A 22,373-nucleotide genomic window follows, 5' to 3' on the forward strand; every position below is an offset into this window, starting at 1 on the left:
CCTTTGTGATAAATTATGTTTGAGATAAAGCAAACGTTTTTTAAAGGGACCCATTAGTCTACAGGCAGGGATAATATGACTGGAAAATTCAGGAGGATTATAAATAGGAAATACTTCACATGGCTCTTAATATGCATAAAAGTGGCCTGTATAGGAAGGATGAGAAATGTATTTTTAAAAACTCAGCACAAAATTCTGAAAATCTCAGGTACTTTGCACCCACCAGTGTCAGTTCACTTGCAACACTCACAAACCTCGAGAATCAATATAATACACGCCACAGGGAGAGGTAAGAGATAGTGGTAGGTAAGAAAACCTTTTTCTTTTGTAACTCAGATCAGCATTTTAAAGGGAAAATATTAAAAAGGCCGACCGGCATCTCTATCGGCACTCCATGCCGAGGTATAAGAAGGTAAGCGGAGCCGAGCTATTTCTACTATAGTTTTTGGCACAAAGGCGCTTGTTCTGTCTCACACAAACACACAGGTGTAATACATGCAAAGTCTCTCATGCTAATCCACGCGCACACAGGAGCTCGTTGTCATCTCACCTCACCTTGACACTCCGGATCACATACGCAGGACCGGGCAATTATTCACCTCATGCTGAATTCCCCTATTTTCTGCAGCGGAAAGGCAGAGAGCCATTTAGCGTAGGCGATAACTGCGTTCTCCCCCGCTGTGGCTTGTGTTGCGCGCACTTTGAGGTCAGGTGGCAATAGGTCGAGCCGCTCTCAGGAGAAGGAGAACGCAGCAGTAGGGTAATGGTCTTCATCTCATCCTTATTTACAGCGAAAATTGTTCTATAGCTCACCCACCCACTGACACGTCCTTGCTCCATTCACCTCTGCCTGATAGCATTCACTCATGCACATAAGGGCACACACGTAATCACAAACACAAAGTGCCATCACACACACTCGTAGTTTATGCAGATGTTAAGTCCTGGAAAGGCTTCAGGCTCTCCTCCACGCCTCCAGGACTGAACGCACACTGCCTTTTCACCATTTCCTGACAACCTTTCTCAACCCTGTGTGCACCTTTGTCTGAGTTCATGTGCTTCCTTCACTGAAACCTATATTGTATAAAGGCAGTCCAAAATGTAAGGCTGACATCTTTACCCAACAGCAAAAATCTTTTTGGCAAAGAAGCTGCATTGCCAATAATCTCCATCTGCAGATCAATACAGTGAGAAGAAGTGGTCAAAAGCCCCAGAACAAGCAAACAAGTGGATCTATTAAAGAACCTCACCTCTACTTTTAAGCAACTGCGCATTCAAAAACAGTAAAAAGCTAAGTGAACGTCTGTTTTCTGCTCCCTTTTGCATGCACGTTAATATCTTTTGTATTTTGTTTCCCCCTTTGTTCTGAAACAATTTTCGGTCCACACTCACAACAACAACTGACAGAATAATCATATTTTCTGAAGACAGATTAGGGCGCGTGTTCATTATGTTTTTGTTTCCCAACAATAAGTCCTATCTTTATTGTGCACCGTCTCGCTGAAATTAAACAAACAAATGAGATGCCGACTTCAGAGGAGGAAGAACAATCCGCTTCAGTGAAGACGGCAAAAAAAAATAAATCAAAGGGCTCTCTGCTGCAGCAAAGACATTTTCATTTATTTATTTATTTATCTGTGCATCATGCTACGACTGTAAAAAGGTATTAGTTGGCAGTTTACCCGGATCGTTTTTTTTAGTCTTTCACTGACGTGGTTGACAATATTTTGCATATCCTGCATTTCTTTTTATGCGTGAAGCCTCACGGTAAAATCTACTTCTGCGCACCTCTGCCCTGTTCTTACCTTCAGGGTCATCTTGGCCAGCAGCTCCTGCAGGTCCATGATGCCTTGCACCAGGCTCAGGAAATCGCTGCAGGTCGGACAGGCTCAACGGAGGAACAGGAAGCACCAAAACAGAGAAGGAGAGGAAAGGAAAAGGAAAAAGGGAAGCATTTAGATACAGAGAAAAAAAAAAAAGAAAATGAATCATTTGCCTGACTGCAGTAATTTGGACACAGCTCAATGTGGCCAACTGTTAAACCAGATGAAAGCTTTCTGTATACTCTTTGTCTCAGGCTCGTGGCTTAGTATCAATAATAGAGCACCAAGGTGTGATTGCCTTATTGATCAGCGACCGTAGTGAAGTGGCGGCCCTGTATCTTAATCTGTCTGACAGTAAATAGATGGCGAAACAAGGCAGGGAAAGGGAATGGAGCACTGAATCTGAAATACAGCACAATGAAAGAAGGACTGCTGGAGCAAAGGGAAAAAAATGGAGGCGAGGGTCTTTCAAAGGAGACAATGCATTTCCAAGCTTTTCATGGAGGTAACAACCAGCTAAGACATCACTCATTACAGTCCTGTGTTATAATGGCACACACTAATGGATAATATTATTTTTTTTTCTTTCTACTTTGTTGTTAAGAATATTATGTGTAACTGTCAGGGTACTTACTGCGGTTGAGGTTAGGACACTGTGTGATGTAGCCGTTGGGAGCGAAAATCAGCTTCACATCTTGAATAACGCCCTGATAAGACAGAAAGACAAAGAAAGAAACCAGGATTCAAATCGACATCAGCTTTATTTGCCACACATACTGTATATGCCCACATACTGTGTACTCTACATACACAAACACTCTACCCATCGAAGCAAGGACACCTGGGCCCGTATTCCTAAAGAGCTCTTAACGTAGCCTAAACATTCCTAGCAAGGAGTCTTAGCTTGGGAGTGATTCCAGAACATTCTCAGAGTGAGGAGGTGTGATTGACCCTGTTGACTGTATATACTGGGTTGACCCCGTTGCTAGGTATGAGTCATCATTTCCAAAGGTGTGATTGGCTGATCATAAAAGCTAGATAAAATACACTTTCGGTGATAACTGGCATAGAATGGACCGTCAGATCAATAGACTTAATCATAAAGTCTGATAAGGTGAAAACTCAGGCCCACTTGCATAGTATATTTGCTTCCATTCATTTACCATGCTGGTCATTTTTGCACTTCATCCTTTGGTATTAACGAGGGTCAAATGGCTCAGCTTTCATCAATTTCTGTGATTACTAACAGGCCCATAAGACGCAGTTGGTTGGCGTTCAAAACTTCCAATGGAGAAGAAAAGAAGTAGGCAACCCGACTGGACAGAGGAACTGTGTTTGCTTCTGGCTCAATTGGTCAATGAGAATAAAAGTGTTTTGAGAGGTAGATTTGGCCCCAGTGTCACACTACAAGCCAAGAAGCAGGCATGGGAAAATATAGCACAGCATATACTGTAAATGCTTCCTTTGCGCCATTTTCTCCTCTGCCTAAAAAAAACTCCTAAGCCTCTTAAAAGTCCTCCTCCCTGCTCTTAACAGATCTCACCTTTGGAGCACTCTCAAGAGCTAAGATTCTTTAGGAACAGCTTTTATCTTTACCAGGATCTACTCTTAACTTCGAGGGGAAATTCTTAGAAAACATCATGATTCTAAGAATTTTCTTAGAATCTGGCCACAAGGAGCAACTCTCTGCTCTAAGAATCTTTAGGAATACGGCCCCTGGATCAGTGGGCAGCCTTGAAAGCCCCAGTGGCCAGCCTTGCAAGCCGCATGGGGCGCAGTTTGGGGTGTTGAAGGTCAGGATTGGGGGGTTTGCTCAAGGCACCCCAGCCATGGACATGGATGTTATTGAATACGTGATCTTACAGTCCAAGAGCTGTTTCTCCAACCCCGAGAAGACACACATGAACGGAGTGACAAGAATACAGTATAACTATCTGGCGCAGACTCGCTGCTGAAGCGGCGTTGTGTGTTGCGTCGTCATCCGTCTAACGAACACGTACGGTGTGATTTGTTGACACTTCACCTGCTCATTGGAGCACTTAAAAAAAGTTGAGAACAGCTCAGCTTTGATTTGCAGCGCGTCCCACGCATCACACAGCGAAAGGGATAGGGCTCAGTGTCCACAGCGTTTATGTAAAATGCTAAAAACCTGCATGCTAACATGCTCACAAGGGCTATGCGTAAGTGCCAACGTTTAGCAGGTATGGTGTTCACGTTTACTGTCCTGAATTATTGTATTAGCATGCTAGCATTTGCTAATTAGCACCAAATTTAAGTTCTGAACAAACACAAAATCTGACCCAATGATGGTGATGGACAAAAAGGCAATCTTGAAAGTTGGATGGTGCATCGTGTGGGGTTTATGGACATGGACAAGAGAGAACTTTCAGGGGTTATTTGACAGTTGAGATGAGATTTCATCACTGCCTCATTAAAGCGGTCCATCTAATATTTGTTGCGATATTTGAATTTGTACGAGATCAGCAAAAAAGTGACACACTTGTGTTAAAGAGCATTCAGTGCTGTCTGTGTTGTTTTATTCTTAGTTTAAAAGTTCTGTAACACAAGCTGCAGAAAAAAAAGTTGTTGAATTTTCTTAAATTACTCCTTAATGCTTTGGGCAACAGAAACAGACCAGCATTTACCTGTATTTCTGCGAGATAGAGGCGGATTCCTCAGAAATTGATATCTAATACCTGAACAAATATAACAGAAAACAATCTGCACACAAAATTCTCTACCTCCAGAAGTAAAAGCAAGATATCTGATCACTAAAAACGTAAACGGATTTCAGTTTTATCCTTATTTTGCTGTGTGAATGTTGTGCATACCTCAGTACCTCAAAATGTGCTATTAAAAAAAATGAGAAAGTGGACTAAAAGCAACTAATAATGTAACAGCACAGTCCCTGAAATTGTGGTATGTAAAAATGCAATGAATATGAAATGGTTAAAACACACCACTGCAGATGTTTAAAAAAACTTACGCACACAGCTTCCATTCCTGTCTGAACTTCACACACTGGCAAAGGTAAATAGCCTTTAACTGAGAGTTCTCCCCTTCAACAGACCGTCTGTCAATCACTCTGAATGACGGGCTATCTCCAGAGGTGCACGGCTGGAAAATAGAGGCTCCATGATGACCACAAGGACAATCTTGGGGGAAAAAAAGGCACCCTCTCTAATGGAAAACCGTACTTGTAAAACACCAAGCTACCCACACACACAGACCCAAAGGGGTGATATATTTTCACCATTCCTTCAAAGTGGTAACTGAAAACCTGCTGGAAGGACATTAGAATTCACCACCTCAGCCACAGGCTGCATCATCGTCTCTGCTTTACATGTAGGTGAAATCCATTTACAGTGCATCTGGCTGGCCTGGATGCAAGCAACACCTGTCTTTATTTCACACACAGATAAAGAGAGAGGGAGCCTTGAGGGGAACAGGCTTGCAGCACAGAACAAACACACTCCCTACCTCTCTCTCTCTCTCTCTTTCTCTCTCTTTATTTCACACATGCAAAGGCGTTGTGAGCGGTGGATGGAGGAGAAGAGATTGTCAGTGTCACTCAGAATGGAAATGAAGGTGTAGATCACAGATGTCTGTCCCACTGGAGTAATATAGGAGCCCTGACCACACATCACTGTCAATGATCAGCAGGTAATTCGAACCGAAGTCATCTCTCCTCTCTATCTCGTGCACACACACACACACACACGGGGGGAAAATATTCAATACATATGTTGCAGAACGCTACCAGAGGCCATGTGAGACTTGCTCTATTTATAAATAATGTCGATGTTCCTATGTTGAGACATGTCCAATTCCATAGCTGCATTTTAAGTCACACTATAAGACAGCAACACATTTTCATGTTGTTTGTCTCTGTGAAACTGCACACTGGATTTGAATTGAAGGAGATAAGCCTGGTGCAGACTTTCACTTTTAAAGCTCCCCTAATCAATATTTTCAAACTAAATAAAAGACCGCATTTAATATGACAGGGGCTGCACGCAGGAATGAACCCACAGAGTATCGCTAACGCCGCACTATGGGTCCACGGAGCTTTTGGCTCATAGTTATAGTTTTATGGCATTTGCTTTATAGTTCAACGTCACAAATCTCATCCTATTTCCATTAGCAACAGACCAGAACAGCTGAACGCTCACTGTCAGGCACCAAAGGGCCGATAAAGTTGGCCGCAAGCTAGCTAAGCCAGTAATTGTTACCATTAGCACACAAACCTCAATCTTCATGAAGATTAAATTTTTTCCGCATGTGTTGAAACTGAGTCAAAGAGGTGTTGAGAGAATGTGATCATATTTGAGGATGTTGTTTGTTGTGTAAACTGGCGACCTGTCCAGGGTGTACCCGGGCTCTCGCCCAGTGACAGCTGGGATAGGCTCCAGCCGCCCGCACCCTCCAGAGGACAACCGGTTACAGAAAATGGATGAATGAAATTTGTGGTGTTGGGCGGCATAGTGGTGTGGTGGTTAGCACTCATCAAATCAAATCAAATCAAGTTTATTTATATGGCACTTTTCATACCTATTAAAAGCAATACAAAGTGCCTCACAGAGGCTAAAACAGCAAAAACAGAACAAAAAATCCAACCCTCCCACCCCATAAGAACACAGAGACATGAGACACACACATACCCCCCCCACACACACACACACACCCCACCCCCACCCCCACCCCCAACACACATACACACACACACCCACACACACACCCCACACACACCCCGCACAAGAGAGACATGGCTAGACACCGAGACCTGGAGCAAGGAAAGAGCCACCTTTGGGGCCCAACCACACAAAGAGGGCCTCCAGCCCACGACTACAGGAGGCCCCACACCAAGGTGCAAAGCCCTCCAGCCACCAGGGCCAGAGCCGCCCATAGGACAGCACCCCCGTGAGTAGACCAGCAGCAACTCCCAGTGTGGTCGGCCCCCATGAGGAAACACTGGGGCTAAAAGCCAAGGACTAAAACTGTAAAATAGGACAAAATGACCAATGTAGATAAAATGCTTTTCAGCTCATAAAATTAAAACATGTATTTGTAACATATAATTAAAAATTAAAATGGAAAAGAAAATGACAAAAAAGTCTGATAAAAACTACTAAAAGCTAAAAATTGCTAAAAACTGAGGGACTAAAACTAAAACTGTAAAATGGGATAAAAACGTACAATATAGATAAAAACATGTAGCTAAAGCATATAGTTAAAATGTAAAAGTCTGGTTAAAAGGAGGAAGATAATAATTTAGAAAGTCAATTAAAAGCCTGATTGAAAAGGTGGGTCTTGAGCCTCTTTTTAAAAACATCAACAGTCTCTGCAGCCCTGAGGTTCTCCGGCAGGCTGTTCCACAATCGGGGACCATAATAACTAAAAGCCGCCTCCCCGTGTGTTTTGGATTTAACTTTAGGTATGGTTAAAAGGCCAGTGCCGGAGGACCTCAGGGTCCGCGAGGGTTGATATGGTAAAAGTAAGTCAGATAAATAAGAAGGCCCAAGACTGTTAAGACACTTAAAAACAAGTAAAAGAACCTTGAAATCAATCCTGAAGCGCACGGGAAGCCAATGCAGCGATTTTAAAACAGGTGTAATGTGCTCCCGCCCTCTGGTCCTTGTCAGCACTCGTGCAGCTGAGTTCTGTAATAGCTGGAGATTAGAGATACCTTTTTTGGGAAGGCCAGAGAGCAGGGCATTACAATAATCTAAACGACAAGAGATAAAAGCATGCATCAGTACCTCCGTGCTGGCCTGAGAGAGAAATGGGCGGACTCTGGCTATATTCTTAAGATGGTAAAAACCAATCTTTGTTATGTTTTTGATATGTGGGATAAAACTGAGCTCAGAGTCAAAAATCACGCCCAGGTACTCATGCCTCACAGCAAGAAGATTCTGGGTTCCAATCCATTGGCAAGCTGAGGCCTTTATGTGTGGCGTTTGCATGTTCTCCCTGTGTCTGCGTGGGTTCTCCCCGGGTACTCCGGCTTCCTCCCCCTGTCCAAAGACACGCTCATTAGGTTAAATGGGGATTCTAAATTGGCCGTAGGTGTGAGTGTGGTCATCTGTCTCTCTGTGTTAGCCCTGCGATAGACCGGCGACCTGTCCAGGGTGTACCCCGCCTCTAGCTCAATGATAGCTGGGATAGGCTACAGCCCCCCGCGACCTTCTAGAGGACAATCGATTACAGAAAATAAATGAATGAATGTTTGTGGTGTGGTGTTGACTTTCATTGCATTATACAGAGGAGTTTCTCTTTGTTTGCTTGGCAGGATATGAGTGTGTTGGGGAAAAAAAAAAAACAGAAGTGCTTATGTAATGGCATACATCTTAACAGCATCACTATTCTATGTAGAGTTATACCTCCATAAAGCAATTTAAACGAAAAAACATTATAAACTTAATTTAGATAATTCAATACAAGACTGTTGTAGTAGGGTTCCCCTGGCATAGCCAGACTCAATTCTTATTAGAATATGAGTCTGGTAACATTGGGATTTAATTATGGGGTGTCTTCCAGTGTTTCTTCCAGGGTAAGGTGTACCTATAAAACTGAAAAATTAGTCTTAAAGATATATTTATTTCTAATAAATAGGGGGAAAAAATAAAAAGATAAAATAAGAAATAAGATGAATGTTGGAGTTCAAACATCTGCCTGAGTAGCTGCATATACAGTATGTAAGCGATAACAGACAACAGCACAAGAGAGGATAGTGCCAAGAAAAGCTGGGGAAACTTTCTTATTTTTACAAAAAGTAGACATAAAAATATGTGATATGTCCCCATCTGTGACATTAAGTTCACATGTGCATTTGGCCCCGAGTTTCAAACTAGTTTACACACGACTAATCTGACATGGATGTAAATACCCTCCGAGTAAACTGGAAATTAGCCAGTTCAACACAAGCTGCAACCTCTGGGAAAAATTAAGACAGCGCAAAAGCTGCAGTTTCTTTAAACTTGAGGCCGGCAGCAAAAGCAAGTCAATTGCCACAGACGTCCATGTTAAAATGCTAACATTTACAGCAGAAGTAAACATGACGGCTGCTTTGAGTGCATTAGCCAGGAGTTGAGAGGTATCAGTTAGGAGGCACAACCAAGAAGGCACCAGAAGGAGGCACTATATTCAGTTCAAAGCCAACACTATGGATGACGTCAGGGAGAGGACGTCCATATTTAGTCAATGGTGCAACATCATTGTTTCGTTTAAAGAGTTAAAAATGTGTCAGATGTTTTTGCAATCGTATGAGAGACTGATGCTATCATACTAAATATCATTGCAATTATCTGACTATTAGAATTTAGATAAGAGAGAATGATTCCCTGAGAAATAGAGATTAACGTGGCCCCACAAAGAGTATGGAGGAGGATACATGCACATATAGCGTGCGCGGTGCAGGCTTATACTGTTTATGCATCATTTGTGTCTCCGTGTCCCCAAACGTTCACAAGTTCACTCCCTGTTATCGCTGATAAAATTGCCTTCAGTCGTGCGCCTGCCCACTTTTACATTCATAATTCCCCGTCGTCTTGTTTATTATGGCAATAATAGGCCAGACATATTTGGCCAAAGCTGTGCCTTTGGGCAACATTGACCGAGGTTTATTAATCTGGGTGAGGCTTTATCCTGTGATTCTTTTTATCTCACTTTCATCATGCACAACATGACCTTTCCGTGTTCCAGCAGGGTCTGAAGACTTAACCTCCACCTGCGGTTCATCTCTCAGGACTAAACCAACATCGACAACACTAATTAACAGTGTTGAGGGGAGAGACAGAGATCGGATAAACAGAGAGTGAGGACACAATAGTGTGAGGATGATCGCTCAGAAGCACCGTGATAAAATTATAGTATTCAAGTGAAATACTTGACATTCACTTATTCTTTAAATACAATTGGACAGGATATTTGCAATCTTTAAACTGCACAGAAAAATCTTGCATACATGTCGTTTGTTGTGTGGTATATCATCATACATTACCACTAGTTTCTGAACTGGGTGAGGATAGGAGCAAAATATTGATCCATTTTATGCACCTTTTCTCCAGTGACATGTTTCCAGTCAGTTATGTCTGGTGAGAAGATAATCGTGACCAGTGCTTTAAGTGGGCTAGCACTTTCAGTTTAGTAGCACCGGGACTTCTCAGTTTTACACTCTGGCATAACAGTTTTCCCGTCGATTCATAATGGCACTTAAATGACATTACCCAGGGGGGCGCTGAGCGTTGCTCGCCTCTTCCTCTTCTCGCAACGGCATAACGCAATGCTCTTTATTGTCCTGGCAAAAGTGCGTCACAAAAAAATAAATAATAATAATATGGATGACGACATCCAGTCGCTTTCCCCACACAGACAGGTGAATAATGGGGAGGGCCCTTCCAAAGGAAACACATTTCTACCGAATATCAGTTGACCAATAAAACCAGACCTTCCTTAAAATAGATCATATTTAGCCTCTGGCATTATATTTCCAATCTCTCAACACGGACTGATACACCGGTCAGGAATAACATTATGACCACTGACAGGAGAAGTAAATAACATTGACCATCTTGGAACAATCATTCATGTGGATGTTACTTAGACATGTACCACCCACTTAGACCAGACCAGACACCCCCACCCCATAGCAATGACACTCCTTGATGGCAGCAGCCATCCCCAGCAGGATGCAGCCTGACACAGGCACACACACAAAAACAGTTTAGGAACAACTAAAAAAATCATGAAGAACAGCACAAGGTGTTGACCTGGCCTCCAAATTCACTAGATCCCAAACTGATCAAGTATCTGTGGGATGCACTGGAACAAGCCTGGTCCACAGAGGCCCCTCCCCTCAATCCATAGGACCCAAAGGCCCCCAATGACAAAACTCTGTTGCCAGACACCAAGGCCTGTGTCCATTCTCTGATGAGTCACGACTGTTTTGGAGGCAAAAGGGAGACCTACACAATATTAGGAAGGTGGTCATAATGTTATGCCTGATCGGTGTGCATCCATACAGTAAAATTTAGTATGCACCTATTCTTAAGCTACTACAACTACAAACCAAGAAGCGCTCATCATCTGCTGTAAAAATATACTAGTTTTCCGGTATTTTGCTTCTCATAGAACTGAAGTTTTATTCTATAACAGGCTGCTTGTGTGTGTGTGCTGTTTCTTTTTTTTTTTTTTTTTTTAGCTTATTCAACTTTTAGGGTAAATCCACCCTTGTGCTGTATTACTACTGATACATGGTTGAACAGAGCGAGCACAGCGGGTTAAAACAATGGAAAAGTCGGAACACGCGCAACTCGATTTAAATATACATAAAGTAAAAGATTGAGCCTAAGAGTTCTTGACGCTGAAGCATCCCATCGCCTTATGCATCATATTCAAGCTTTCCATCATTGCCCATTTTAGATTCATTATTGTCCCGCGGAGCACGAAACGCGGAGTGTTTCGCAAAAGCGCTGGTTCCAAACGTGCTCGCAGTGTCCCTGAGGAGTCAGCATCCTTGGCACAATGGATTCCAGATAAAGATAATTTATTACAGTTGCTCTCTTAGATGTAGAGGCTCCCAGGAGAAGGTGGTGAGAGGACGAGGAGTGTCTCAAACCACTGCAAGGGCTCAGTATGTTTTATTTAAAGGCCTAGTTAGCCCATCTTATCATTATCCCACTCCTGAGTCCTGAATAGGATAGATTACAGCTGCCGCATTAGTTCACCTCCTATCTCCATCTGCAGTGTTACGCCTATAGCTCTTGGCAATTTTTCTCTCTCCATTGCCTCTTTATTCTTTTCTCTTACATCCCAACAAGCTCTTCACATTCCTCAGCTTTAGACATGAGGAGGCATAAGTAGGCTCTGTTTATCCCCACGTATCCGGCAGGTTAAAGAAAGGAGCAACCAAGAAAGAGTGAAAAATATAGCAAAGGAGCAGCAACCGTGTGTTATGTCTCTATCTGTCTTGGTCCATCTATGACGGACGGAATTTGTAGCCACTATTTTGTCATTTTTTTACATTTCTGTTCATGTACAGATTCAACTAAGAGATATATATGTGTTAATTGGTCTGCTTTAAGGAAGAGAACAACTCTTGTTGTGAACCTCTGCCTCCATTCTTTATATTAGTCTAATTTAAAGACCGGGATATAAAACTTAAGGACCAGGAAATAAAAGAATACAACCTACAACTGGGTTTTCGTAAAGTAGAAAAGAAAATTAACGGAGAGGGAGAGCACACAGCTCAAGCTGAAATGTAGCTGGGGAGCTGCAAGGCAAACTTTAGCGAGGCACTGGAGCCTGACTGGAACCCAAACCACTGTTACCCTTTCGAGGATTGACTAATGGGCAGTCTGCAACCTTGCTCTGTTCAGGAAGGGAATATTTACAGTGAGGTCCAAATGCCTGAGACCAAATCCAATGTCAGTCATCCTTAACCTTGATATAACTAGTGAGCCAGAGCATTTGAAAAGATTTAAAAGAAGTTATGACATGTAAAAATTAAGATTCTTCACTATCTGTAGTTTTAAACTAAGGCCATGCTGACTCCTTTGCACAAAACATTAGTTCACGTCCTTGTATCCTTCTAATGATTCTCTTTAGATGATGTGAATTTGATCTGCTGGTCAGAGGCTCGGTCAAGTCAGTCAAACTGCAGCCATTGTTCACCTGGCTGTGCCTCAGGTTCCCAGCAGACCAATGCTGACTAAGTAGCAATGTGGCAGCGGAAAACATGGCGTCGGAAGTGAGCGAAAGCGTCAGAAGTCAAATTGTTATTCTGAGAAGGCTGAGGTCTCTCTCGGCCTCAAATCGCAGCTGGACTGAAGGTTTCTAAGAGGGCAGTGTACGGCTTTCTAATACACTTTGTGGAAAGGGGATCAGTCGTATCCAAAGCATGGTCAGGTAAACCGAAAGAGACCACACCACTTGCAGATCAATACAGCAAGCTTTGCTCACTGAAAGAGAAAAGAGCTTCAGATGCAGCATTTAATAAATAAGGAACAAAAGTCTCTAATCACCAAAAGTCCTGTCAAAAGAAGGCTGTCCAGTAGAGTCTCAGAGTCGCGTGAGTAGCGTCTCGAAACCGCTCCTCAGGAGGGAAACAAGGACTAACACTTGGGATGGGAATAAGAAATAGCTGCATTTCATACCATGCAATGGTAAAAATATAATTTTGCTAAATCCAGGTTGCAGATTTCATGTCGTCTTATTCGTTTGTAATGAAAATTCGAAGTAGATGCAAGGCAGCAGCATCTTGACGAGGGTCCTCCTATAGACCGACTTATAGATCCCACTGTATGTGTAACAACGGATACGTTTGCTGGCTCATAAATATGCACGAGCAGGAGGAGATACACTGAGCAACAGGCCCTCGATTCAAGGTGTTACAAGTGCACCTGTCAGCTGAAATGCCAGCTTATCCCGGTGCAAAGCGAAAGGAGAATTTCCTTATTCTCTCAAGTCACTTCAGTCACACAGGCCTCTCAGCTTCCACACCATATGTCTCTGCTGCTGATCAACACTTTTGAACGCTTCCTGCGCACGGAGGGTAGACTGACACCAGGAACTGAGATGAATGCAGGTAGGGATACTGTGGTGGAGGGGGTGGAGGTGTGTCTCTCAATACAAGAGCCTTCCTGCAGAAGAAGCCTTGATGCAAGAGAGAAGGAAGGGGGGCCAGGCAGTCAGAGAAGGAACAGTGCCCATGTGCTGCAGCGATGCTTGTCAGTGCACGGGGAGGAGAAATAATTCACACCACGGTTGGGTCTTGTGGTTAATCAATATGTTACATGAAAAATGAAAGGGCCCACTGATTGCATAGTGGGTGGGCAGGAGAAGTAGGAATATCAAGAGCATGTGCATGTCCTGGCGATACCCTGTCATGTCCCCAGCCTGCTGTGAGCACATTCAGGAGGCAGAGAAAATGAGACACGATTAAAAATCGACAGCATTGTGATGGGCTTGGGAATAAGCATTTCAAAAGCCATGCTGAGCTTTTTGCAGATTCTCTGTCAGCCGTCAGTACTGCTTCCTTGTATCTTGCACTTGGCTTCCATCCACCACACAGCATACCGCAAATCTGGCCAATTATACCGGGCGATCTTGAACGCGAAGCACGTTCAGGTACATGATGCGTGTGCGTGAGCGCGTGCGTGTTGGACACTTACCTTAAACAGACCATGCTTGTGACTGTGCTGGCCTAGCCACACTCCACTGCCTGGGGTGAGCTCCATCTGAGGAGGGTCTATCACCCGCTCATAAATCCTGCCAACAAAAAAAAAACAAAAAACAGAAGAGAATGTTTGGTTATGATAACGACATAGACACAAACAGGTTTGTCTTTTTTTTTTTTTTTTTTTGTCCCGGTCTGGCAGGAACACTGATCCAATACAGCTGAATACCAGAGTAAATCCAACAGACTATGTGCATGTCCGCTCCTTCCCACCCTCCCTCTCCTTTCATAGGAAGCAGAGAGTGAAGAGCGCAGGCTGCTCTCCTCAAGCATGACAGCCAGTCTCGCCCCACGGCTTTCTAACACAGTATTGATATCTGGACCGGGGATGTAGGCTGGATTAACCGCCCGACTCCTGACACAGACACAAACAGGCTTTGGCATTATCAAGGCAAACATCCTCAGCATCATTCAGCACCATTTTTTCCTGCGCTAAGGTGGGTTTAACGATGTCGGGGAGCTCCAATGGGCCTCTGTGAGGATGTCAGAGAACAATTTGTCAGGTTTTCTCTTTCTCACGCTATGAGCCCATGCAGGCGTACTCAGAGAAGCAAGACAATTCCTCTGTTGCTAAGCTTCCCTCTAAGAACATTACATACAGCGATTTAATACTTGTTTTCATCTCTATTTGCTAGGACTATTTCTACAATATTGCAGGCTTTGCTTTTAATAGGTGCTCTGTCGAGGACACATCAAAGTGCAGAGGAGAGAGGTCATCATACATAATAAAACTACTTTTTATTAGCGGTGGAGGTTGTTTCCAAACACGAGCAGAGGACAGAAAGTGAGATTTGTGAGCCAGAAAGGTGAGCAGCCGGGCAGGTGATTGGTCTTGATATACGACCTTACCAATCCAATGCTCATGAATCATTGCCATTTTTTATTCCTCCGGCTTACACTTACGGCTCTATTAAGCAGTATTTTTGTTATTAACTCCGAGTGAAATGACTCCCCGTCATGTCAAATAGGTCACTAGCACTGCTAATCCCTGCAGCTCGGCAGTTTTAAGTCCCCATTATAAAACAACGAGCAAACAAGCGGCTTTTTCCGGACAAACGGGAGGTGAGACGTTTAGTAGGCAAAGAACACATATATATTTTCTTTCTCTCAAAAGCTGGTAAATCAAGGCAACAAAAGCTGCCAATACAGTGTGGAGCAAGAGCAAGTGGGCTCATTGGGAGTCCCATTATACTGCATTATAGCTGTATTATACTGTATGTTAGCCATTCAGAACTGACAACAGCGTGGCATTTAATGGACAAACATTATGTAATGTAAATTTAATTACCCATTAAGTCTCGCATGTACTGGCTATGACTCATTGACTCCAGAGTGGTTGTGAAGATCAGTGTGGTGCCTGCGGCCCTCGCCGTCTCCGCAGTGCACGGCTCCTCCCAAACACCAGCTGATTCAAAAAAGAAAATTGGCCAAGAGCTGGAGCAGGAGCGGACCTGAGACAGGTGGGTGATGCCTAGGCAGACAGCTAGCAACCTGAAACTGCACCCACACCCTTATTTGATATAACCTTGATATAATTGAAATTGATGAGTAATATAGAATTCACCCCCACACAGCTGTCATGAATTGGCAAACTGTTGACTCACTTTTGGAGCAAGCCTCAAGGGGCCATTTGAGGAATTGCAGTTATATGCACTTCACGTCGGAGTCAGCCCCAGACGTTGTAACTTGATATTAATTAATGTAAATTAAAGTTCACGTCTACAAGATTGAATACACCAACCAGGCATAACATTATGACTACCTGCCTAATATTGTGTAGGTCTCCTTTGTGCCTCCAAAACAGTTGCGACTCTTCAGAGAATGGACATGGACCTTCTGAGGGTGTCCTGTGGTGTCTGGGAACAGGATGTTGTTAGTAGGGACCTTTGGGTCCTATGGGCTGAAGGGAGGGCCCTCTGTGGATCATCCCACAGATACTTGATCAATTTGGGATCTAGTGAATTTGGAGGCCAGGTCTTGTGATATATTTCATGTTTTTTTTTAGTTGGTTCCTAAACCGTTTGTGTGTGCGTGCCTGTGTCAAGCTGAATCCTGCTGGGGATGGCTGCTGCCATCAATTGCCATGGGGTGGGGGCGCCTGGTCTGGTCTAGATGGGTGGTACATGTCTAAGTAACATCCACACGAATGCCAGGTCCAAAGACAGTCAATGTTCTTTACTTCTCCTGTCAGTGGTCATAATGTTGTGGCTGAACGTGTAGCCGTATAATTTTGAATCGAGTGGTTCCTTTAGCAGAATAATAAAAATTTTATTTCATTCAATAACAGGGTCAATTGGCGAAAAAGCAGCAAAATGATTCGTAACTTAAATAAATGTGTCCCTTGAGTGGCCAATTACATATATAAAAAATTTTTTTTACATGTTCTTTTATAACCTGTCTTACCCTAACCTAATAGTGACACTAGAGACAACAAATGCATCAGAATATACCAGTCCAGCACTAAATCTTAGCTTCATGAAGGTCGTGGTATTCAGCATTTGTTTAAAATAACTGAGAGAGCTGCTGATTCAACTGTGGTTTCATTTTGAAGGCTGTACTATGTTTATTGCGTACTGACAACCACTTCAACAGCACCACAAACTACATCATCCAAAACAACCATATAGTTGAATCACCACCTTTCTTACGCTGTTGCAACATCAATTGAACATTATAACAGTCATAGCAGGGAGATTAAGTGCAGGACTGTTATATTAGAATGCATTTTCAGTAGTGTACCTAATGAACTTGCAGGTGAGTGTATATGTTGTTTATGGCACATACAATATTCTGTGCCTGTTCATTGTGATGTGTAAGTGCTGCAGTGCCTCAGCGCTGCTTCTGCTGTAGCTGTCGGATTTCCCACCTGCTGGGTGAGCTGTCACTGCAGTGGAGAATTTAGAGGTCATGCGATTATACCTTATTTTGCACCTCCCACCCCCCACCCAACCTTTCTGTCTTTGTTTCCTTCACCTTCCCCGCCCGTCAGGAGCGATGAAGACCAGGGAGTTTCACAGTGGCAACACCGGAAAGGCAGCGATGCCAATTAGAATAGTGCTGTGCTCAGGCGTATGTATGCATGGTTTGGCGCCGCCGACTGCAGCCATCAACAGCTAATTATACAGGACATACACCAGTCAACGCACTGCATAGTGTGATTAACAGTGCTCATCTATCACCGCGGCGCAGGATTCGGTGCGGAGTAGCTATAATTTACCACCCAGAGAATAGAAGAGAATGCAAGTGAATGTAAGGGATGTGTCGACATATGACGAAGAATTTACATTTATCACATGAATAAAACATTTTCCCACGTAGTGCTATCTATGTGGGCCGTGTATTTTGAATCAATTTGCCCATGTTTAGAGACCGCTTTCTCAGAGAATTATGCCTGCAGTCACATATTAAGAAGGTAAATGGAGGTATGTATGACGATGCAATGTTTCTATGTTCCATCTGCCATCTGATGAACAAAGAATATTTCCTGATGCTACGTTGGAATGATTAAAATGGTAAACACCACCGACTGTGTATAAAGACGGACGTACCTGCCATGACGTGACTCATACACCGATGTGCCACGACATTAAAACCACTGACAGGAAAAGAAAATAATGATGACCACCTTGTGACAATTCAGTGTTCTGCTGGGAAATGTTTTGGACCTGGCATTCGTGTGGATGTTACTTAGACATGTAGCACCCACCTAGAGCAGACCAGGCACCCCCACCCCGTAGCAATGACACTCCTTGATGGCCCCAGCAGGATGCAGCCTGAGTCACAACTGTTTTGGAGGCACAATGGAGACCTACACAATATTAGGAAGGTGGTCATAATCTTATGCCTGATCAGTGTAGATTTCCTGGTCTCAAACCTCCGAGTTGGCACTTTATAAATAGATTGTGGCCTTTATTGTGCTGCAGTCACAGGACGTCACGTATTTGTCAGTGTGATTAGAGCGCAAGGCAATCGTTCATCACACGTGTATCCTCCTAAAAAAAAAAATCCACTAACAGGGATTTTCTCTAATTTTAGCAGCAGATCAATTTAAAATATCACGGGGACCGTTTGAAGAAGGAACAGCCACAGTGAGCAGATGAAGAGCAGCAGGCCTCTCCTCGGCAAGGTAACAAACTTCACCATGAAGCTACTGTCGTGTGCGGAACTATTTGTGATCTGTGCAGCATGACATCAGGCTGCAGTTGCTCACGGCGAGATGGAAAATCGCTAATTGTTGCCTGAGGTCTTTATCAACACTGCATGCATTTGTTTGGCTGGCCTGTAAACAGATGTACAAGTTGTTCTTCTGATTAAATTTTGACAAAAGGAGCTGCTCTAACGCTGCTGCCCCCGCATGTCCAGCGCCTCAGGTACTAAACCCTATTTGCTGCTGTTATAAACACCAACCGCAGGTATCACCTAATCGACCAGGACCGAACCTTTGCTCAACTCTCAGCACGTACAGAATATTACAGAGGGAACGCTAATTAATCAAAAACTGCTGGATAGACTGGTTTGCGGGGAATACGTGATACAACAGAGCCAGAAGAACCTGGCCCATCACTTCATCAATAACCAGTAAAATGGGGCAGCACTGCTCCACTTTTACACAGCTCCTTTTAACCTTTATCACTGTCTGTGTGCATGTGAGTATGAGAAAGAGAGAGACCCACATCTTGATTCAGAAGAAAAATCCAGGCAGGTGTGGAGGGCCTCGCCATCATTCATGTGAACGGAGAGGCTGGAGCAAAGAGAAAAACCCTGAGATGTGGAAAGAGCTGCCTTATGGCCGGCTAGAATTGTGGAAGCACCGAATGGCAGACTTTATAAAATCCACATCTCACTACATAGCACATTGTTGACAGTCCATTTCAATAAGCTGCCAGGCCGCCTTGTTTCCACCGATTTACTGACTGAATTGAATAAACTACATTTAATCTCAGGCAGTCAGGATTTCAGCCATACCGGCTGGCTGCTTCCCAAGTTTTAAGCTACTGATAAGAGCAAATAAAATGACTAAAATAAACATTAAATGAAGCCAAAAACCCGATCAAAGGCCACGTCCATCTAACTTAAGGGTTACATGTCTCTGTAACTCCAAAACGAACCGCTTTCATCTTCAAAAGTTAGACACAATTTATTTAGGTCTTTGGCAGCCTTCATGGCTTCCCCTCAAAAGAACAATCTCAATCACAGCCTTCATTATTTGCTCTGCCAATATCTGTCGGACACACTAAACTCCAGACCACTTTCAATTTTCCACTAGTTGAGCTCGAGACGTTTTCTGTCATGTTCGTGTCTTTTCTCTGGCAGAGAAATGAAGTTAGAAATTGGGAGTCAATGTCCCTTTTGAAGCATTCTCCTCACCATGGGAAAAAATTCTCAAAAGCCCTCCGTTTATCCGCTGCCAAAAGCACAAGCTGGGATATGGCAAGTCACTGAAGGCGGGCAGGAGATTACTGGTTACTGTGGGGTTCTGACAGGGAGCCATAAATAGTGTACGGTGAAAAATGCTCTCAAGGTGCGTGCGCCTCGGGTTTGGGGCTCTTTATCAAATCCGAATCAAGTTAAAAGTTTCTGCTTGTGAAAACCTTTCATATCCTCTATTCAAAAGTGGAACTTTATTTATATTATATTGGCTATATTGATATCATATTTTAGAACCAAAACCGATAAAGCTATTTGAAGTGATGGATTTGAGAAGTGAAACTCAAAAGACTGGCACTCAAGGACGAAACAAATGACCTGATTTAAAACAAACTGGCTGAGTGAAAAGTAAAAAAAAAAGTATTGGATGCATTGTTGTATGGAATTGTGCTGAGGGAAAAAAGCTTCGTCATTCTCTTTTATTTTTTACACTTTGTCTTCGTGAAGTCATTAGGTAGGTGAAGGCCACGAGATGCTCTGTGTGATACCTGGCTGCTTACATAAACTTCCCTCGATCTCAAACGTTGATAGAGTGGCTATTAATCACAATACCATCCTTAGAGTGCAAGCACAGTATACAGTAAAAAAACATACATTACCCTACTGGATACAAATGTGGACGGAACACAGTGACAATATACTGTGAACAAAACGTGCGGGAATTACCGTGAGACAACCTTTCCTTTGTAAACGCAAATTATGGCCTACAGATTCTAACGCGCTCATAATAATTGGATTGATTCTCAGTTACAGTCCATTTGCTGCGATTTGATATGAATTGCAGCTCATTTGTATGTGAATTTCAACTCTGCTGTGCAGAGTGAGCGGCGGATGGGCACTTCCTTTACACGTCTACCTGCAGACAGTTAAAATAACCAGAGCCGACCTCATGTCATGTGCATTACAGGGAACATAAACAGTAGCTCTGTGAAATGTGTAACAAGCGGTATTACTTTATCCATCTACAGCTACAAAACACACAACCTCTTTCACTTTTATATAGCATTAATGATATTACAGAACAGTCTGAGAACCTTGCTTCACAGGGGGATGTTTCTATATAATTATAGGTCTCTTGGTTATGCCTTACAGTGCATGCTGGCTTCTACTATATTCTACACACTAATGTTTGATGATGGTTAGCTTCATGAAGTTTATGGTATTCAGCCTTAGTATAAAATAACTGAGAGCTGCTGAATTAAATTTTGGAGGCTGTGGTTTGTAGTACAATCTAAGCACTTTTGTAGTACTATTGAACTGTGTTTTACTGACACATGTTTCCATTTGTTTGATGTTTTAATCAGGATACCCAAGCAGACCCCGCGACCCTTCACAGGAATAAGCGTAACCGCTGAAGATGAATGAATGAATTAATGTATAGCAGTATTGATGTATACACATATGGATTTAAACCCAATAAAATACAAACCAAATAAATGGATGAGGTGGGATTTTTGTATTTTGCTCAATTATAATAATACATAAATAATATTTTCAATAATAAGACTTTTTTTAAGAAATAAAAGTGACAAAACTGAGAGACAGTTGAAAATAAAGGTGAAATAAAAACAAATATTATAACAGTTACTATTGTTCCTAAATCTTTTTCACTGTGTTTGAAGAGGGAAGAAATAAAAAGTAGAAAAATAACAGTAACAATAGTAGCAAAGGGCTCAGCTATTGATATGGGGGGTACGGGCAGGGTCTGAGAACATCTGGGCCACCAGTGACACCTGAGCCCTGATGTGCCATTGTGTATATCCTAATGTTCAATACAGTGTGATCGTTAGAGCGATATGAGTTGCTCATATTCAACTGCAGAAAGGTCTCCTAGCAGACATACAGATGAGGAGGCTGGAATACTGCGACAAAGTAGGAGGACTGCTATATTTGAATGCATTTATTTTCACAAGTGTACCTAATGTTTTGGCAAGTAAGTATGTATCACAATGTTCTATGATATATTTGGCGTACCAAAATAAATTATACTATGAAAATAGTGCTATTTGACAGTACTGTTGAACGGTACCACGGCGGGTGCTGCTTTCTGAACAACGCATCTGTGTTGCAGTGGATTACCAAATGCTTAAGAAACAGGTTTGATCCCTCCGGTCTCATTTGTCAGTCAATTTGTCGCAGAAGAGACATGGAAATAGCATGGCTGCAGTGAAACTATCAAGAGTTGTTGGCTCGGTTTATACTGGATAAATAACTGTCAAGTGTTCAAAACGAACTCAGTGGTTGCTTGCTGTAGCCGAACCTAAAGGAAAAGAAGCTTCTTTTTCTAGTAGATGTTGGATGACAAAATATGGCACAGCCCTACTATATACATACACAAAAGCACCAAGAACACATACTCCTATAAAGACCTGTCTACACTAGACGACTCAATAATGAAAATAATGGTTAGTTACAGCCCTTGTCCTCAGTTGGTGGGGAGATGCTGAACTGTGTTGTGGAATAATGTGCTCATGTCCTTTCCTGCTCCAGTCTTTTCTTGACTTCAGTGGAAGCACTGCTGTATGTTCAGGCAGCTGTCAGCGCAGCTCTGCAGCTTCTACTTCTAAAAGGGCATCTGTCATTCTCTCTCATGTTTCTTAAGTGCTGCGAAGGAATCGAACTGTACCAGCTCCACTCAGTCTGGTGCTCTCCCACCCACAGTGGTTGAAAGATGCTGGCATTATACTCTGAGATGGCAGGCATGCAATTTGAGTCAATACTCCCATTCACTGCTGAATCCAGCCAAAGACATCTTCCAGTAGAAATGATAGACCAAGAACTCCAGAACGGAAGAAATATGCCCAAACCAGGAATCTCAACATATGTTTCTTCTTCTTTTTTCTTTTACTTTCCTGGCAATATAGTACATGATGCAAATGAAGGTAAAA

General features: G+C 42.9%; 1 protein-coding gene across 1 annotated transcript in view; it reads right to left on the reverse strand.

The window, feature by feature from the left end:
• LOC311486181 (protein kinase C-binding protein NELL1-like) overlaps nucleotides 1-22,373 on the reverse strand; it is a 235,340-nt gene that overhangs the window by 154,533 nt on the left and 58,434 nt on the right. Inside the window, exons 5-7 of the mRNA XM_084541953.1 lie at nucleotides 13,994-14,090; nucleotides 2,458-2,530; nucleotides 1,806-1,888 (exon numbers count right to left, since the gene is read on the reverse strand). Coding sequence (XP_084398079.1) covers nucleotides 1,806-1,888; nucleotides 2,458-2,530; nucleotides 13,994-14,090 — 253 coding nt within the window. The remainder of the gene's footprint in view (nucleotides 1-1,805; nucleotides 1,889-2,457; nucleotides 2,531-13,993; nucleotides 14,091-22,373) is intronic.

The sequence above is a fragment of the Chelon labrosus genome, assembly GCF_963514085.1.
Source record: "Chelon labrosus genome assembly, chromosome: 3".
NCBI lineage: Eukaryota > Metazoa > Chordata > Actinopteri > Mugiliformes > Mugilidae > Chelon > Chelon labrosus.